The 17,675-nt window shown below is 57.7% G+C and overlaps 7 protein-coding genes across 7 annotated transcripts; 2 read left to right on the top strand and 5 right to left on the bottom strand.

Moving 5' to 3' along the window:
- Positions 1-419: 419 nt before the first annotated feature.
- On the bottom strand, positions 420-1,207 carry SCHCODRAFT_02609938 (RNA polymerase). The gene is made up of 4 exons (XM_003038841.2): positions 1,043-1,207; positions 754-995; positions 669-703; positions 420-621 (listed from the first exon to the last, which is right to left on the bottom strand). Exons 1-4 carry the CDS (start codon positions 1,125-1,127, stop codon positions 513-515), a joined length of 471 nt encoding a protein of 156 aa, XP_003038887.1. The 5' UTR covers positions 1,128-1,207; the 3' UTR covers positions 420-512.
- A 56-nt stretch (positions 1,208-1,263) lies between these two features.
- SCHCODRAFT_02528163 (uncharacterized protein) lies at positions 1,264-2,573 on the bottom strand. The gene is made up of 5 exons (XM_003038842.2): positions 2,172-2,573; positions 2,004-2,120; positions 1,867-1,956; positions 1,681-1,818; positions 1,264-1,626 (listed from the first exon to the last, which is right to left on the bottom strand). Exons 1-5 carry the CDS (start codon positions 2,439-2,441, stop codon positions 1,354-1,356), a joined length of 888 nt encoding a protein of 295 aa, XP_003038888.1. The 5' UTR covers positions 2,442-2,573; the 3' UTR covers positions 1,264-1,353.
- Positions 2,574-2,838: 265 nt separating this feature from the next.
- On the bottom strand, positions 2,839-5,791 carry SCHCODRAFT_02662653 (cysteinyl-tRNA synthetase; the record flags this gene model as incomplete). The annotated part of the gene is made up of 13 exons (XM_003038843.1): positions 2,839-3,194; positions 3,244-3,440; positions 3,505-3,729; positions 3,789-3,895; positions 3,947-4,075; positions 4,129-4,236; positions 4,296-4,525; positions 4,580-4,865; positions 4,921-5,046; positions 5,098-5,367; positions 5,418-5,514; positions 5,565-5,653; positions 5,705-5,791. 13 exons carry the CDS (start codon positions 5,789-5,791, stop codon positions 2,839-2,841), a joined length of 2,307 nt encoding a protein of 768 aa, XP_003038889.1.
- A 405-nt stretch (positions 5,792-6,196) lies between these two features.
- SCHCODRAFT_02528156 (TTL-domain-containing protein) lies at positions 6,197-8,044 on the top strand. Its single transcript, XM_050343530.1, has 5 exons — positions 6,197-6,677; positions 6,728-6,887; positions 6,941-7,027; positions 7,082-7,435; positions 7,491-8,044. Exons 1-5 carry the CDS (start codon positions 6,238-6,240, stop codon positions 7,833-7,835), a joined length of 1,386 nt encoding a protein of 461 aa, XP_050202095.1. The 5' UTR covers positions 6,197-6,237; the 3' UTR covers positions 7,836-8,044.
- On the bottom strand, positions 7,994-10,486 carry SCHCODRAFT_02696332 (uncharacterized protein; the record flags this gene model as incomplete). Its single annotated transcript, XM_003038844.2, has 7 exons — positions 7,994-8,816; positions 8,869-9,509; positions 9,559-9,679; positions 9,729-9,946; positions 10,001-10,273; positions 10,324-10,419; positions 10,472-10,486. 7 exons carry the CDS (start codon positions 10,484-10,486, stop codon positions 7,994-7,996), a joined length of 2,187 nt encoding a protein of 728 aa, XP_003038890.1.
- Positions 10,487-10,979: 493 nt separating this feature from the next.
- Positions 10,980-15,112, bottom strand: SCHCODRAFT_02662650 (uncharacterized protein; the record flags this gene model as incomplete). The annotated part of the gene is made up of 4 exons (XM_003038845.2): positions 10,980-11,839; positions 11,893-12,644; positions 12,695-14,844; positions 14,900-15,112. 4 exons carry the CDS (start codon positions 15,110-15,112, stop codon positions 10,980-10,982), a joined length of 3,975 nt encoding a protein of 1,324 aa, XP_003038891.2.
- A 315-nt stretch (positions 15,113-15,427) lies between these two features.
- On the top strand, positions 15,428-17,552 carry SCHCODRAFT_02609927 (FAD-binding domain-containing protein). The gene is made up of 7 exons (XM_003037502.2): positions 15,428-15,893; positions 15,941-16,040; positions 16,090-16,241; positions 16,294-16,619; positions 16,667-16,949; positions 17,002-17,085; positions 17,138-17,552. Exons 1-7 carry the CDS (start codon positions 15,455-15,457, stop codon positions 17,296-17,298), a joined length of 1,545 nt encoding a protein of 514 aa, XP_003037548.1. The 5' UTR covers positions 15,428-15,454; the 3' UTR covers positions 17,299-17,552.
- Positions 17,553-17,675: the final 123 nt, after the last annotated feature.

Genomic DNA, 17,675 nt, shown 5'->3' with positions numbered 1-17,675 from the left:
CGCGTGTACATATTCCTTCCCCACGAAACGACACCGGTACGCCTGGATCACGGATGCACTTACCTTGCTTTCCCCTCGGAACCCACTCTACTCTATCACGCCAAGCCAATGTACTCTAGTATACCTTTCCCCCACCCCCCTTATTCGCTATACTTATGAACCTCACGCTACCCACTATACTATCGGGATTGTTGTGCTACTAGACTTTTGACACTCGCCCACCCGCCCACGCATTACCTACCTATCCCTGCCTGCTTCATATTCGTACATTCGTTGCGCTTGCTTCTAGTGTGTATATAGGTTTGCTTGCTTGTCTGTTTGCCTTGCTCTTGGTCCCTTCGGTCGTACGTACCCTCATGTCAATTCTGTCCTTTCTGTTCTTATGGATACCTGTTCACGATCAGGGACTAGATACCAGCTGAACGCGCGGAAAGCAGAATGTATACCCAACGAACAATAGAAGATACGTGGAAATGGATGGCGTCCGTACGTCTCGAAATGGATGGTATGGTCTACTTGCGAAGTAGGATGTACACCGACTCGCCGAGAGTGAGGTTCTGCAGATGTCGGTTGTTCCCCGTCAAGGCCATCAACAGTCCACCAAATGACGCGTATACGGTCCTGAGTGATAGTCAGCATATGTTGATTGAAACGCAGGAGTAACGCACGATCTCTCCCCCGTACTCTCGTCGTACTTGTAGATCTGGGTAGCGCGTCAATGGAATGTGGCGCCTGCGTATGCGGCCCACGCACCTTCCCAAACATCACGTAGTCATAGTCCTCTTCCAAGCCCGGGTTCGCGCTGATGCCTGGTCTCCAGGTGTTCTTGTTGTCCGCCTCCTCCCCCTCAGCCGCAACACCAACAGGTTCCCTCGAAAGCGACGACGCGAGCGCTACTGCGACATGGTCCCCCTTTGACAACGGAAACAGCTCAATATTGTAGTCGAGCTCGAGCTCCATCTCGTAGTTCTTCGACTTCGACCATAGGCGCGATACTAGCAGGATTGAGCGCGTGCGCACTGGACATACGCGATGAACGAACCTCGGTCGAACTTCTTGCCCGCGCGGTCGATGTCCTCGACGGCAAAGATGTCGTCGAAGATAATGTTGGAGGACGCGGAGGCCATGATGGGGGGTGATGAGGGGTGAAATGTGCTAAATCGTGACGAAGGCGCGGGGGAAGTTCATGGCCCGATCAGAGATCACGAAAACAATGGGCGCGGAGAACGGGCCGGCATGCCGAGCCTCTCAAGCACGCGCTCGCGACAAAGGACATGAACGGCATTGATGCACGTCAGGACGTTATGAACCTCATTACTGTACATTATATAGGGTACTTATAGGTATATCACGTCATAACTTATCCGCAAGCATCTCCTTCCGCATCTCCTGCTTCACCTCCGCCACCGTGTGCCCCAGGCCGGGGAGGACGACGTTCCAGGTGGCGCGCGCCGCGAGAACGCGTCGGACTTGGTGTTGGATGAGCTCGTGGAGCTTGGGGACGTTGGCGAGTTTGGCGCGGCTGCCCATGAGGGAGTTTGTCTTGAGGTCGAGCGTGAATGTTGGGTGGATCGTGAGCGTGAGGACGGGGGCGTGTGCTTTGGGGGATGGTGGGGCTATAGATATCTGAATGTACAGATATGTTAGGCGGGCCGAGGATATCAGTAACAGGAGGCGCACCGTAGACTTAAAGACAGCAAGCGAGACTGTCAACTCGATCGGTAGTCGTGCAAATGATGGTGCAGGGTAGTTGAAAAGGTATGAGGTTGCTAGAGACACGGAGACCGTGTCGGTATATTCAACGTCAAATTCAGTTATCTTAAGCGGGCGTCAGATCGTTTGAGGGTTGTATTGCATGACACACACATTTATCCCGTCCGCGTCGCGTCGTACCCGCGGGTTGGAGAATCGTGGTGCACGAACGCCTAGGTCCACGGAGTGTATAGTGACATGGTCCTAGATGAGTGTCAGTATAGGCACTGCAAGGAATAAGCGCGACGCACCAGGAAACTCGAGGGCAATACCCTATTCGCGTACGCTTCCACGCGTGCTCGCGCGATCTCGTCCCCGTCCATACCATCCAAGTCATCCCTCAACTTGGACCGGTACACGTTCAAGATCTGTTCCGTGCTGTGAGCATATTTCTCCCGAGCCAAGTTCTGCAAACGCACCTGCTTCACCAGCGAGTTCAGCCACTCTGCCGAAATAGGCGCCTTCCCATCCACCCCGTCCAGTTCCCCCAGGTCCAAAGGCGTGTTTCCCCCTTGCCTCGTATGCCGCTCCACCCCCGGATGGTACGAGGTCGTCTCATAGGGATACTGCGTCGAGTCGAGGAACAGGTACTTCAGAATGACTATGAGCAGCACAAGGATTGACAGCTGTCCGAGTACGAGGCCCTGCGTGAAGGTGGGCGTCAGGGAAAACAGGTAGTTCCCCGACATATCAGAGGCGCGGTGGGTGTTGGAGACGTCCAGAGCGGGAGGGGAAGCAGAGCGGGAGGGGTCAGAGGGCCTTGGTAGTGAGCGGAGTCTGGAGACGGTGGTGACGGCGGGGAACGGCAGCTCGGCGGCGCCTCGATCGTGATCTCCAAGGAGGCATTCACATGTGTGATGAACGAACATGATTTCCCACGCATCGACTTCCGGTCGTTATGCTCGTCTTCCCTCGGCGCCCCGTGCAGAGGTCAAGTAGGGTCAACTGCCACGATAGCCCACATGGACACCGGCGAAGGGCAGAACCATGCGGCACGGAGCGATACTGAGCGAATAAATTACTGATAGATGCGATGTACATACCACCCCTCGTTCACCCCTCGCCAAAGCACATGCCCACCAATACCTACTGACCCCCCTTCTCCTTCTGCCACTCCAAAAACGCCTGATGCAGCTTCTCCTGCGCCGCCCACTCCTTCTGCACCTTCTTCACCTGATTCTTGCTCAGCTCCTTCCCCTCCCCATCGTGCGTCGGCAGCCCGTTCTCAGCCCACCGGCTGTACGTACCCTCCGGCACCTGCGGCGGGCGGAACAGTTCACTCGGCGGCAGGCGGCCCTTCTCGAGCTTTTGGATACGCTTCTGCTCCTCTGCTGCTTGTGCGGCGGCCTTCTTGGCTGCCTTGGCCTCGGCAGCGGCGCGCTTGGCCTCGCGAGCGGCGATGAGCTCTTCGGCGGGGACGAGCTTGACGAGGGCTTTGCCGTCTGTGGACGGGTGTTAGTGAGCAGGGTAAGAACAGATATGAAGACGGACCCTCTTGGTCATCGAGCGCTACGCCCAAAGGAACGAGATCGACATCCCGCAACCGGTCGGATAGCGCGAGGATGTCCTTGAGCGCAGACGGCGACTTCTCAATCGCCACCTTCCGTACCGCATCACGGAATGCGGACATGGCGCGCAGGTAGGGCATGAGGACCTCCTCCTTCTGCTCAGACGTTTGGTCAGCATTCCTTCCGCGCCGCACATGAACAAACGAGACTGACGTTGACCGCCCCCGCCCCCTGGCTATCCTGCCCCCACCCAATCTCATCGACCTCACCCTCACCCAAACCGAACATCCGCAACATCTTACCCACCCAGCGCGCGACCTGCTCGACGACGGCGAGGTTGACGAGCTTGCCGCGCGAATTGACGTAGACGTTTGTGCGAGAGACGAGGTCGCGAAGGACGTTGAGCGCGACGGGAGTGTTGAAGGAGTCGCAGAGGGCGGCGCGGAAGGCGGCTTGGGCCTCGTATAGGCTGGAGCAAGAGAGTCAATCATGATGGCTGAAGAGAAGGAGGAAGCTCATAGAACGTACGCCTTGGTCAGCTCGGCCTCCTGTGCTTCGTAGTGGTGGTAGCCGTCGGACTTCTGTCCGCTGGCTTTGGCATCGCTGATGAGGGCCTTGACCAGGGTGAAGAAGTTCTGCGAGATGAGATTCAGTACAGATCGTATCCCCTGCCTGAACATGCATACGTTGAACTGCGCCTCGATGCCCCGGACCTCACCCTGCATCAGGGCCTCCGAGAAGTCAAGCTTCGCGTTCCAAAGCTGCGAGAGGAAGGATAATCGTAATTGTCGTGCAGTGAAGCGCTCGAGGATTTCCTATGTTTCAGTGTCAGCGGCGACAGCACGGGAATGGTGGTTGATGTGCTCACGTCGATAGTGATGAAGTTCTTCAATGACTTGCTCATCTTCAGACCCTCTATATGCAAGTGACCAGTATGCAGGAAGTAGTTGACCCATGCGGAGCAGTCGTGGTAAGCCTAAATAAACGTACCATCAGCTTTCCTCTTGCCCTTCATCCAACGAAATCACCCCGTACCTCGGACTGCGCCATCTCATTATCATGATGCGGGAATGCCAGATCGACGCCACCGCTGTGGATGTCCATGTTGTCGCCCAGAATGGCGCTGGCCATGACCGAGCACTCAATGTGCCAGCCGGGACGCCCGTGACCCCAGGGCGATTCCCAGTAGGGCTCGCCAGGTTTTGAGGCTTTCCAGAGCGCAAAGTCGGATGCCGAGCGTTGTCCTGCTGCGCGAGAGCCGCCGTCTGCATGGGATGTCAATGATCACTCGAATGTCATTCACAGAGTCTTGTACTGACCATCCTCCCGGTTCCCCTTGCTATAAGGCTCAAGCTTCGCATAGAAGTGGTTCGGCGCGGCGTCAAAGGCCTGGGTATCGAAGTATACACTACCCGCGCTCTCGTATGCGTACCCGTTGTCGATGACCTTCTGTACGAAGGCAACGATCTCGGGGACGTACTCGGTGACGCGGGTGACCGTGTCTGGTCGGCGGACACGGAGGCGGGCCATGTCATCAAAGAAGCGGCCCTCCCAGTAGGCGGCGAGGTTTCTTGATAGGGAGGGGTCGGTCACAGTGGATTTATACTGGGAAAGCGTATTCAGACGAGGCATATATTCAATAGTCGAACTGCCGGCACACCTTTTGGTCGAGCAGCTCCTCGAGCACCTCGTTCGCAGCATTGATGAGTGTGTGCGCCGCCTTCTCAGACGTGTCTCCCTGCGCGAGCTGTTCCTTCGCAAGCGCAATCGCTGCCAAACTGCGTCGCTAGCCCAATATCAGCGGCGATGGCGTGCTCGCAGGAGAAGTGTCACGCACTGCAGCGGTGGCATGCATGTCGAACGGCTCGGAGCGCTTCAGAGCCTCGGCTTTCCATGCTGGGTCGGTGATGGACTCGGATATGCGCTTCCACGTTGCGTCTTCCTGACCCTCCGCTGGCCGTTCGGATTCGGGGAGGCCCTTCGCGACCTTGGTGCGGATGTAGAGGCGCCAGGCATCCTCGGTTTGTGCGATGAGTTCGGGGGTAAGTTGAGTGCTTTCTTTGAGGAAGGTTTCGAGGAGGTGGGTTTTGCGTGCACGGTCGATGATCTGGGGGAGCTCGTTATGGGGGGAAGGGGAGATCGCGCGCCACCACGCACCTTGTTGTCAATGTCGGTGATGTTCATGACAAAGTGCACGTCGTAGCCAAAGTAATCAGACATGATTCGCCGCAGGATGTCCTGCGAGACGTAGTTCCTGCGTATGGTCTATAAGCCGGTAGTTCCCCCAGCCTGTGCGCCACGTACCTTGCGTGCCCCATATGCGACGCGTCGTAGACGGTCGGACCGCAGTTGTACCACTTGACGAGCCTTCCATTGCTGGGGATGAACTCGTTCTGGTTGTCAATGAGCTACCGATCCCCTTCCCCCTCAAGTAGCTCACGCACCTTCGCCTTCGTGAGGGTATTGTAGACCTTCAGGACCGGCTCGTCCGTCTTTCTCGTCGGGGGAATCCACGTTGGTAGCGCGGTCATTGTAGCGCAGAGTCTAATTCTTGGACCTCGTTGTACGTGGCTTATATGGCGGGAAACAACAGATGTAAGGCGAATCATGCGTGCGCTTGACTCGATGATTGGCCCCGATTGCAATCCGGATTCGGCGGGAAAGACGGACCAAGTTCGATCTCAATTGCTCGTTGGAAATTAGGCACTGAGGTGATAGTGAGGTCAATGGTTCGAACCCGGAGTCCACATAGGTGAACGTGCTGGGTTCTGCAGCGTGTTTGTTGAGTGACAGGTAGGGAAAACCCGGTTTCTTGGTCGTGTCACTGCTTAGAACATCAGCGCTCAGGACAAGAGACTCAGAGCTGAGGAAAGTGGACCGGCGTCTGAATCTGCCGCGTCACTTCGGGATTTGCCGGTGTTTCCCCTTCAGTCAACGTTCAAATTTCGCTCTCTCAATCGCAAGTTGCAGTCAGACAATGTTGGGGACAGACTCAACCATAGTGGCTTTCGTGTCTTGGCCGACAGCACCATTCACAGGGTCACTGGTCCTCAGGGCGATTCAGAAGCTGTCACCGCCTCCCAAGGTTATTTCATCGTTGCCTCAAATCGGCCCTCAAACCAAGTTGCTGCAATGGTCTACCTACGATGATATGGATCACGAGCTTACCCATCTCCGTCGTCCCTCTGTTCTGGCATCTAGCTATGTCATCCGCAAGGCTCTCATACGAAAACACTTTCTGTCGAGGACCATTCATGCATACCTCACGAAACATCCTGATTCGATACTCAAGGAAGCGTCACCTCGGACCTATGAGATAGAGATATCTTACGCGGACGAACTCGACGAGATCTTTGCTGACGAGCTATACGACCTCGAGCAAGATCTAGAGCAAGGCCGCTGGTGGATTCTGAAGCCGTCAGTAATTTTCCTCCCTTCAATATTAGCGTACTTACCCTGCGCAACAGTGGAATGGCCGACCGAGGGAATGGGATCAGGCTGTTCAACAGTAGGGAAGCCTTGACAAAGATCTTCGAGGATTTCGAAGACGACTCCGAGGATGAAGATGAGGAAAAGGATGTAGGCACCGGTGTCGTGACATCGCAGCTTCGCCATTTCGTAGTACAGGTACTATTCTCAGTTCACACTCGATTCTTCATGGCCCCTTACTATGACAATAGGAATATATCGACCGTCCACTACTCCTCGATCCGCGCGAACGACCCATCAATACATCGCCCATCCCAGATAAACTCGAAGGACATAAAGTCAGATAGCCTCCATTTCTGTTGCCAGAATCTTTTCCTCACACCCAGCACCAGTTCCACCTCCGCGCCTATTGCGTCGCATCCGGTGCCCTCACCCTCTATCTCTACGACCGCATCCTGGCCCTCTTCTCCTCCGTCCCCTACGCCCCACCTGAATCCAGCCCTGACGACGCCGACATCGACCTCGCCCCGCACCTCACCAACACATCGCTGCAAACGCATAGAGGCGAAGAAGGCGTACGCCTTCTCGATGAGCTAGTGGGCTGCACCATCTTCGACTCGGGTGATGGCTCAGCATCAATCGAGGCAACGTTCACCAAAGAGCACATCGCCGACATCGTCTCGCAGATGACACAGACCCTGAGCGAGACATTCAAAGCTGCGATGGCAAATCCAGTGCATTTCCAGGTCAGCCATGCCCTCCACATCCTTACCCTGCAAGGCTGGCATTGACCATTTCTAGCCCATACCCAACGCATTCGAGCTCTTCGGTGTGGACTTCCTCGTGCAGCACAATCCTACTTCGGATCCAGTGTCGGGAACCCAGCCATTCCTTGTCAAGGTCCTCGAAATCAACGCCGAGCCTGCCATCGAGCTCACCGGCCCGCGGTTGGCGTGGATCTTGGAGGATCTGTTCGTGGCGATTGGGAAGCAATGCGTGCAGCCTTTCTTGGATAGTTGGCGAGAGGGCGGGGATGGCGAGGCCAAAAACATACAAAAGGAGGGTACCACGGAGGAGGAGAATTCTAGCAAGGCCGACGAGACGAGCCATTTGATTACATGTTTACAAGAAATTCGGGGAGCATAGGTTGGTATATACAGAGGGTGTGGTATAATCAGGATTGCAACCAAGAGAGGTGTACGCACTACAGACAGAGCCTTACGTTGAAGGAAAACATTTGAGGGTACAAACAATCAAAAAGATCTCATGAAACCAAGATTCGCCTCAACCCGTCCTCTCCTCACCTAATCCCCGAACCTTGCCCTCAACACCTCCCGCATCCCCTGGAACCGCATCCGCACCCGCGCGAGGTCGTGACATCTGTCGTAGTACTCCTTCACCTCCTCGTACGTGAAGCGGAAGGACTTGGCGATGTCGCGCAGCGCACGCTCGGTGGCGTGGATGTTGTCGAGGATGGTAGTAGAGGATTGGGTGCCAGTGGAGGGTTGTGAGGATTGGGAGTCATTGGCGGGTTGGGACTCAAAAGCGGGGAATTTAGACTGGGAGTCGGCGGCGGGTTGGGAATTGATAGCAGATGCTTGCGACTCGACGCCCACACCTTGAGAATCCTGTTCACCGTTGCCGAGCGCTTGAGTCGCGGGGAAGGAAGGCCAGGAGTACTGGGAGTCGTCGCGAGGCTGAGCGCCAACGAGATCAGACTGCGTCTCGAGGTACACGCCATCTGCGAGGGGCTGGCTCTGTGAATACTGACTCTCATCAAAGGCCCGCTGACTTTCGCCGAAGGGGCGCTGGCTCCCGGCGAAGGGCTTTTGACTCTCGTCCAAGGGCCTCTGACTCTCGTCGAAGGGCACTTGGCTTTCTTTGGTAGGCCCTTGACTCTCCTGGATGCGCTGACTCTCGTTGACGGACGCTTGGCTGTCGGGCACAAGCACCTGACTCTCATCACCGGCGCTCTGACTGTCAGCTACGAACGCGTCGTTCTTGATCTCGCCGTTCTCGAGCGGAGGGAGACTGGCGCTGGCAGGCTTCTGAGAATCCCTAGATGATTGTCTCTCGCCCTTGTATGGGCTTCGAGGCTCTGACTCTCTCCGAGAAGGCGAGGGTTCCCTGCAGAGATTTGTCAGCCTGCAACGGAGGTCTCGATCAGTCAAATACCCACCTGATACGCTGGCGCTTAGTAGGACTCTGCTCTTTCGCGAGCTCATCGTCGTCCTCGTCCCTAGGCCGCGCCCATGTCGGAGGCGGCTCATCCCCGATGCGTATCTGCCACTGGCTTTCCGAGTCGAGCTCGTCCACGATATCGGTAGCTTTGCGCTTAGGCGGCTGGACGGCTGCACGCGGCGCTGGCTGGGTGGCCGCACGCGGAGCTGGCTGGGTAGCTGCATGGTGTGCTGGCCCCGGCTGCGAAGGAGGCGGCTGCGGAGGAGCAGGCGCAGGCTGTGACCGCGGTGGTCCTGACGGAGCTCGCGTCGGACCAGACGGCGGGCGCGATGCCATCCTCGCGTTCGGCGGCGACAACATCACCGGCCCGCCATACGCGCCATCGTTCTGCGACGGCTCAGGCGTCGAGTCCTTCCTCGCGCGCTTGCGTTTCGATCTGGGCTTCGGTGTGGGCTTAGGCTCCTTCGGCTCGTCGACGCGCACGTAGCCGTACTGGCCCTTCTCGCCGAGCATGGGCTTCTTGTGCTCGACGATGCTCTCGATGACGCGGTCGAGGCGGTGGGCGTGCTTCTTGTAGCGCTCGCGCCAGGACTGCCAGGTGTGGCGGGTGACCCAGGCGTATTGGGGGTCGTGCTCGGCCTGACGATTGAGTCAGGTAGATTCATAAGGCAATGCGATTTGAGCGTACCAGATCGAAGAGTTGTTGATATATCTTGTTTCCTGTTCGTCCTCCGGCCTCCTTATAGGGTATCTTGAATGCGAGCCACTCGCAGAGATGGCGCTCGTCTTCTTCAGTAAAGTTGGTTCGTCTACAAGCCTGTCAGATGACACAATCGGGAGGATGCCCTGAGGACTTACTCGTCGCCAGGCTTTCTGCCGCCAGGATTCTTGTACGCCGTGGGGCTATAGTAGATTGCACCCATTTCCACGCATTTTTGCACCCAGAAGAAAGCCTCGATATACTTCGCTGGGTCGCCCTCATATTTCCTGATGAGCTCCTTGAACGACTCATCGCCAGGATCTGCTAGAATCACACGCGCCGTCTCCGGCGGCGAATCTGGAACCCCGCCCGAGTGCTAAATGGCGATCAGCCCCCAAGTCAACAAACACCCCACGTGCTGGTCACGCACCCGAATTCGTTCAGAGATAACCTCCCGCATGTTGACGTTCAGGATCGACGAGTGCAGGTGAAACTGCATCGGCTCGCCCTGCTCGATGAAGAGCTGGGGTATGAGCTTGCGCGACGTCTTGCACGCGTCAACGTAGGTGTGTGGCACAAAGAAACGCTCGGGCCGGTCGGGCTGCTTCCAGCAATAGCGCAAGCGCTGTTCTTCTGGCGTGCCGGGCGCAGTGAGGACATAGCCGGAGATTGGCACCTTGGTGTGTACTCTGCCACCCAGAGCCTACGAACGATCAGCGCTTGAGACCGGGACAAAGGCACAAATCGACTTACTACAATGTCCTCTTGTAAACGCCGTTGGATGTCATCTGGAAGGTCTTTCTGTATGAAGAACTTGATAGCGTTTCCATTCTCGTCCTGGAATATGGGCTGGGGAATTGTCAATGTCCATAAAGTGGATGCGGGGACGGGATCAACGCACGCGGGGAGCCTCCATGATGCCCAACCCTAATCCTAACGACACAAAACAGGAAGAGTTGTCAACGTGGGAAAATAACCAAAACTGTCATGATATCAAATGCACGTGGCCAAAACTCGTGGGAATGTAGACTGCCATTTATGGGAACAGAAGGGTTGAACTTCGACTCACGCTGGCCAATCTGAAGCCCATGTATGTCCAAAGGAATGCCTAAAGATTATATAACTTATTCATACGTCGTTTGTAAGGCTACAGCATGTACCCGTCGCAGTAAGTATTGCAGGGAAAGGCGCAGGTTCAAAAAGTGTAAGGAGTCGGACAATAGAGTAGGAAGAGGAAGAGTCAACAAGCTAGCCAGAATAATGCAGGGGTCGTCTGCGACGGGTTCACGTACAATTAGTGCGATAGCGGCGCGTATGTACATCGTATATCTGCGGGACGGTGCGGTGGCGATCCAATGTCTGTGTCGTGCGCGTTCGTACATACCAAACCACGTACCGGTCGGTCAAGGTCATGCGGAGGTAGAGGGCTGGCTGGGGCGGAGGTGCAGGATACGGAACGAGCCTGCGCTGCGCTCGCACATGTACATGTTGTCGCCGCGCCGGCCGAGGAAGAGAACCTCCTCCGTAGGGTCCGTGTCGGTTGCCTGCTCGCCGTTAAGCTCCGTCCTGACCAGGTTCCTGGCAGACGCAGAGCCAGGCTTCCGCCCAGTCAGGTAGGAGCTCCCCTTGCCAGCCTTGGGAGTGAGCGGCGGAGGCACGTCCGAGCTGCCCATATCCACGGGCGTACCGATCCGCCACACGAAGGGCGACCGACGGTTGATATTCGATGGCGGCGGCTCGAACTGCGGCAGCACCGTGCGCGACGCGTCTGCGGGCTTGAGCAGCGCATCCGAGAAGTCGACCGCTTCCAGGCCTCCCTGGCGCATCGCGACGAGCACAGCACCGTCCTCAACATCGAACGCCTCCAGCCGCTTAACATCGCCCAGGCGGTTCAGCCCATGCTTGTCCTCGTCCGGGTCGGACGAGCTCCACAGGAAGCGACCCTTCAATACCGAACGACCACGGGCATCGACGATGGCCGTGCTGTGCCCACCTCGCGAAGAGAAGAACAGAGCCGGAGGACCGAAGTGCTTCGGCTGCGCCAGAAGTGAGATAGGCGGGAGAAGAGGCTTGCCAGCGTCCGGAACGAAGGGCGGTGGCGGTGTCGCGGTCTGCACCGCTGAGCGGAATGGACGAGTGGGATCAACACACTGCAGACGCAGATCCTTCAGTAGGATGTATTCGGTGTCTTCCTCCCGACGAACAGGAAGGTCGAGCGGCAGTAGCCCATCCTTGAACCACGCCTGCATCAACGACGCTTTCCACGGACCTGCGAGCGATGTCAGTGATGTCCAGTGAGGCAAGGGTAAACTGGATACCCACCATGCACCACACCCTTCGGATCCCTATAGAACCACTTGCACGGCGCGCTCGGCGTCGGTACTGGCAGTCCAGGCGGCGAAAACTGTATGCGCGTCAAGTCCGCCCCATTGCTATCCGACTCATGGTGGTTCCGGTAGTCAATGAAGTCGGGGTACGTCGGCGGAATGATGTAGTCGTCCGCGATCGCAGCCAACGGAAACCTTGGCGCGAAGGACAGTTGCTGGAACGTCGTGTACGGACCCATCTGGGCAGAGGCCAGCGCAAGCAGCTCGTCAGCATGCGACGCCGCTGAGGGCTGCGCGCCCGTCGGCTCTGCGGCAGGCGTGACTGGCTGATCGTCGGGGTGCTGGTCGGCGATGAGAGGAGGCGTGCCGGGCCCGTTGACATCCGCGGGCGTTGCATTGGTAACCGCGACAGAGACGCTGACATTGACATTCGTCTCTTCATCCGCCGCATTATCATCAGTCTGCGTCTCGCCAGTGCGGATCTCGCGCGCACGACGCCGTGCCGCACGTCGTTCTGCCCGGCCGATGCGAACCTCGCGCACCCTGACGGTGGCGGGCTCGAGGCCAAAGACGTTCTGCGAGAAGACTAGGAAGACCTCGACGAGATCGTCGCCCTGCAGTTGCAACTCCAACATCCTTGGTGAATCCGGCAAGATGAAGGTGCGCGACAGACCCAGTGCGGTGCGGTATGTCCCAGCAAAGAGCTCAACCTTCTCGCCGTTGTCACCGCAAAGAATGGCCAGGAAGCTAAAGAGGAATGTCAATACCCAGTTAGGTAGTAATCCAGATTCAATCACCTCTTCTTCGCTGTCTCGACCGCCTTCACCATCAACGCCCCCTTCGTACCCGGCAACTTCACATACTCTAGCTTCGGCGGCGGAGCATGGGGCGTGACTTGATTATTTCCCAGCGTTCGCTTGATATCCGTTTCTGTCGCCCGCTGTGAGGACGGCAAGGGTGTACGCTCGTCACTTCGTCTCCCGCCAAACGCATTGCTGATCAAACGTGGTATGAAGCGCGACGATCGACTGGACATCATCGACGATGCACTGTCCGGAAGAGGAGGTACCGGCGAACTTGGTGGCGGCATGGATGCTGACGGCACGAGCCCCGACAGCGCATTCGATGGAGAGGGAGCTGTGGGTGGACGATTGGCCGGAGGCAGCGGGGAGCGGGCTGACCGATGAGAACGTGTCTGCGACAATGCCCGGGAGCCTGGGCGAGTGGGCGAAGGCCCTCTGCCCCTACGAGACGAAGCGGGCGAAGTCGGCGTACTAGCGGACGTCGAGAGTGGCTGAGTGGGAGGGCTGAGCATGACCGACCAGCGGCGACGGCGATTCGATGAAGTCTGCGACTGCTGACCACCACTCTCTTGGCTGTTCCTCGTAGTCGTATTGAAGCCATCCGTAGTTCGTGGGCTCGATGGTTCCGTCTCGGACTCCCCAGGCTGATTCGACAGGAGTATAGGCTCTTGCGCTCGTCGGGTGCCAGCAGGAGGTAGTTCAGGCAACCGACTTTCCATGAGCATCTCAGCGAGGCTCAACCCATTATCATCATCGTCGTCGTCGGCGTCAGGGTCATTTGGCGTGTCCGGCCCGTTAGGCGAGTGGACATTACGCTCCGTCGACGACATGTGCGACAGCGTCTGCCGCAAGGTGATGAGTGTAGGCGCCGGTGACGGCTCCGGGTCTGGAATGGCCCCGTTTGCCCGTGACATGCTGAGATCAAGGTTGGCGGGGCGATTACGCCGAGGTGCGGAGCCCGTTGACGGGCGGCTCGCTGTTGACGAAGCGTTGGATAAATGCGCCGCGTGGGACGTGGAAGCCGCCACTGCGCTGGTGCGCTCGTCCAAAGCCTGACTGCCGCCAGCGGCGGCGACGATGTTGATCGCCTCGTCGTCGCTAGAGTCTTCCGCCCAGTCCGCCTTTGAATCACGTTCATGTATGGATGGTCGACGAGAAGTGCTTGGCACGGCGGCAAGGACATTGCTGACAGAATTGCCGCGAGAGCGCGAGTGAGTGTGCACAAGTGCTGGTTCACTGTCGCTAGGAGGTATTGGTGGGCGGTCCTCCGCGTCAAATTGCCGGCTGTACGGCGGTGGCTGTTCTGAAGGCTCGGGTATTGAGACGGGCATGATGGTATTCCGGTTGTTCCGTGTCCGTCGAGTGATAGTCGGTTTGCGAGGGATGAGCTGCTGGGGAGGGTTCGTGGTGGCGTGGGTGGGAGTATTCGAGGGCGTAGGTGTGTTCGGGCGCGACTGTCGTAAGGATTGGTGAGACGGTTTTCGTGGTATTTCGTGTTTGTTTGCCTCCTCAGCCTGAAGCGGAGAAGACAGGCTACCCTTCCGGGCCTTTTCGGTCGAGTCTCGGGGGCTGCCAGTATCGAGCGGAGACATGAGCGTCTTCTTGAACGCGTCCCTTTTTGACCTGTCGCGCTCCCGCCGAACTTCGACTTCAATTCGCCATTCGACGGCCTTGCGGATTTCCTCTAACGCATAGACCCGCACCCCATCCCTCCTACCCGCGATCGCGACCAGCACACCGCGCTGCTCCATGACCACGACGCTCTTGAACGGGACCCGACGTACCAGCGCGTACGGCTGCGGTGTCGGGGGAGATACGAGGGGCAGAACGTCGAGGCCTTGGGCGTGACATAGGAGCAGATAATGTGGGGCAAGGAAGGCGCCGCTGGTAGGAGGGGTGCTGAAGTGAGAGGGGGAGAGATCTTGCGTAAGGACAGACAGTGAAAGACCGAGTTCTTGTAATGTAGGAGCCGGGAGCTGTGGTGGTGGTGTGACAGGCCGACCGGAATGCGGAGATGAGGAGCGGGAGGGATCGTCCTTGGCCGCTTCCTCGCGAATGGTACTTCGAGAGGTCGAAGGCTGCGGATCGCGACGGTGTATCAGGTTGGTGAAGAAACCAGAGAGCCGGTTTGTCGCCCTCTGCTGCTGTTCATATGTGCGTAAGCCGGGCCGTGTCATACAGCGTGCCTCCACGACGTACCTCTGCGGTGGCTGGACGATGTCTGTGCCTTCTATCGCTTCTATTGTGGGATACGGGCTGCGCGGACGACCTGCGTTCAACGGATCGGTGCTCCGCAGGCTGGCGAACGGACGCGGACTGGGACGCGCGCACGGGCGCATTCTGAACGGTGCGGGCTGTCGCTGGCCGAGGCGGCACAGCAGCAGCTGGCGGCGCGACGGGGGTGTCTGGCATGCTGCGTATGCTGTGGGCGTCGGTCGCGTCTCCGCCAACAGCCGCGTCCGCGTTCGGCTGCCCAACATCGGGGGACTGGTCGGCTTGGTCCTTTACGATCTTGACGGCGTCCTGGACAACGTGCTGAGCGGCGGGCACAGAGATGCCGCGCGGCTGGCCGCTGTACTCCTCGATGGAGTACGCGCTCACGTCGTCGTTGTCGTCGTCCATGGCGGAAGACAACCAGCGTACGGCTTGACGAGCTCGTCCCGTTTCGTCACGTCACTCGTCACACGCCTATAAATCCATCGCCGATCCCGGATTCGCAAAGTCCGGCGCGAACACAAGACGCGCGCATCAATCATGCTTGCCCTCCGCCTCTCTCGCCGCCTCGTCGTCCCCCGCGCCATCCCCCGCACTCGATGGGCAAGCACAGCGGCGTCGGGCGCCGCACTTCGCGGGCTCAAGTCCCTCAACGCGGACGACCTCGCGCACTTCTCCAAGATCCTCCCAGCGTCCTCGATCATCTCCACACTTCCCCCAGTCCAGAGCGCGGCCTCTGAACTTGACATCTACAACGATGACTGGATGGGAAAGTACCACGGACAGTCCACGACCGTTCTCAAGCCCAAAACGACGCAGCAGGTCGCAGACATCGTCAGGTGGTGCAACGAGAAGCGCATAGGGCTGGTTCCCCAGGGCGGAAACACCGGTCTTGTTGGCGGTAGCATCCCCCTCAAGGATGAGTTGATCATCTCGCTGGCCAACATGAACCAAGTCCGCTCGTTCGATCCCATCTCGGGTGTGTAGCGTGTCAAGTCGCTATATACTATGCTAACCTATTCTCAGGTATTCTCGTGGCGGACGCTGGCTGCATCCTACAGTCCCTGTCAGACTACATTGCCCCCCATGGACACATCATGCCACTTGACCTAGGCGCGAAGGGCAGGTATGTCACATTCCCCATCCTCCTACCCTTCGCGTCTCACGATTGCCAGCTGTCAGATAGGGGGGAACGTCTCCACTAACGCTGGTGGCTTGCGACTCCTCCGCTATGGCTCCCTACATGGCTCTGTGCTCGGCCTTGAAGTCGTACTACCAGACGGTACCATCCTCGACCAGCTGTCGACGCTACGGAAGGACAACACAGGTGGGTAGCGCACGTAGTCGGCGTTAGCGCATGAGCTAATGTGCTCTCACAGGGTACGACCTCAAGCAGCTGTTCATCGGCGCCGAGGGTACACTTGGTATCGTCACCGGCGTTTCCATCCTCACCGCTGCCGCGCCCCAATCCACCAACAATGTCATACTTGCCCTCCCCAGCTTCGACAACGTCCAGCCTCTTTTCAAGGCCGTCAAGCAGCAGCTCTCCGAGATCCTTTCCGCCTTCGAGTTCATCGACCGCACCGCGTACGACCTCGCCGTCAAGCACGGCCAGGGTCGTGCACTCAGCGATGAGGATATCGAGGGCGCCGAGTGCTTCGTCCTGGTCGAGACGAGCGGCGGTAAGCGGGAACACGACGAAGAGGTGCGATTACCGCCGACTGTCGCGCGTCGGCTTCTAACCCCTTGCAGAAATTGAACTCGTTGTTGGAATCCCTCCTCGAAGCCGACGAGCCCCTGATCAACACTGGTGTGCTTTCCCAAAATCCAACGCAGTTCGCGTCGTTATGGGCGTTGCGCGAGGGTGTTACGGAGGCCGTGTCGAAGGAGGGCAAGGCGTACAAGTATGACATCTCGATCCCGCTGTCGAAGTTCGAGGAGTGCGTCAACTTGACGAGGGAACACTTACGGGAGAAGGGTGTATTGCGCGACGATGCAGTTACGCACGTGTTGGGGTACGGGCACGTCGGAGACGGTGAGGATGGTCTGGTCATTGTATACTTGCCTGCGTACTGACACATCTTCAGGCAACCTCCACCTCAACATCGTCGCGAAGGAATACTCTGACGAGGTGACGAACGCTCTGGAGCCATTCGTCTATGAGCTTGTCGGTGAGTGGCATCTCGCATCTCTCACAGCAACACCTGCTCAATCTCCCATTAGCAAAATACCGTGGGTCGGTCTCCGCAGAGCACGGCATCGGCTCGATGAAGACGCACGCGCTGCCGTACACGAAGGATGCCATTAGCATCGGTCTCATGAAGCGGATCAAGAACTTGTTCGACCCCAATGGGATCATGAACCCAGGGAAGGTGCTCGAGTGAGCGAGTGCCTACGTTTACGCTATGTGTGGAGTAACAGAGTACTTATTTATCTATCGTGCTGTCTCCGTTGACGCCAAACTGTGTTGCGAGGTTGACGTGCATGGTAAGGTCAACGCCACCATGAGCTTTTGAATGCGGATTCAAGCATCATTTTAGTTGTTTTGCCTGCGTACACCTCATCTGCAATCAATCGTTGATCGCTCGATTTCGCTAAGCCGTTCAACACCAGGCGCTTTTTCTTCAGCCGGCGCTCGCAGGCCTTTCTGTTCCCTTTCTGTTCCTCCGAAGGCGCGTACTCACTACTGACATATACGACATTTGTGGTCATGTCCGATCATCGAGCGTTGTTCTGCTTGCACCTGATGATTTCGATTTTA

Source organism: Schizophyllum commune, assembly GCF_000143185.2.
Source record: "Schizophyllum commune H4-8 unplaced genomic scaffold SCHCOscaffold_2, whole genome shotgun sequence".
Taxonomy (NCBI): domain Eukaryota; kingdom Fungi; phylum Basidiomycota; class Agaricomycetes; order Agaricales; family Schizophyllaceae; genus Schizophyllum; species Schizophyllum commune.
Note: the sequence above shows the minus strand (reverse complement) of the source record. Positions and strands in the feature narration are given on the sequence as shown.

Bases quoted from the DNA above. Each gene is read 5' to 3' on its own strand.
- SCHCODRAFT_02609938 (XM_003038841.2), bottom strand. From the start codon at position 1,127: ATGGCCTCCGCGTCCTCCAACATTATCTTCGACGACATCTTTGCCGTC. The intron at 996-1,042 runs GTTCGTTCATCG...CAATCCTGCTAG, and splicing joins GGGCAAGAAGTTCGACCGAG to TATCGCGCCTATGGTCGAAG. The intron at 704-753 runs GTGCGTGGGCCG...CGCGCTACCCAG, and splicing joins ACTACGTGATGTTTGGGAAG to ATCTACAAGTACGACGAGAG.
- SCHCODRAFT_02528163 (XM_003038842.2), bottom strand. From the start codon at position 2,441: ATGTCGGGGAACTACCTGTTTTCCCTGACGCCCACCTTCACGCAGGGC. The intron at 2,121-2,171 runs GTGCGTTTGCAG...AGCACGGAACAG, and splicing joins TGAACTCGCTGGTGAAGCAG to ATCTTGAACGTGTACCGGTC. The intron at 1,627-1,680 runs GTGCGCCTCCTG...CTGTACATTCAG, and splicing joins TTGCTGTCTTTAAGTCTACG to ATATCTATAGCCCCACCATC.
- SCHCODRAFT_02528156 (XM_050343530.1), top strand. From the start codon at position 6,238: ATGTTGGGGACAGACTCAACCATAGTGGCTTTCGTGTCTTGGCCGACA. The intron at 6,678-6,727 runs GTCAGTAATTTT...CCTGCGCAACAG, and splicing joins CGCTGGTGGATTCTGAAGCC to TGGAATGGCCGACCGAGGGA. The intron at 6,888-6,940 runs GTACTATTCTCA...CTATGACAATAG, and splicing joins TTCGCCATTTCGTAGTACAG to GAATATATCGACCGTCCACT.
- SCHCODRAFT_02609927 (XM_003037502.2), top strand. From the start codon at position 15,455: ATGCTTGCCCTCCGCCTCTCTCGCCGCCTCGTCGTCCCCCGCGCCATC. The intron at 16,242-16,293 runs GTGGGTAGCGCA...GTGCTCTCACAG, and splicing joins GCTACGGAAGGACAACACAG to GGTACGACCTCAAGCAGCTG. The intron at 16,620-16,666 runs GTGCGATTACCG...AACCCCTTGCAG, and splicing joins AGCGGGAACACGACGAAGAG to AAATTGAACTCGTTGTTGGA.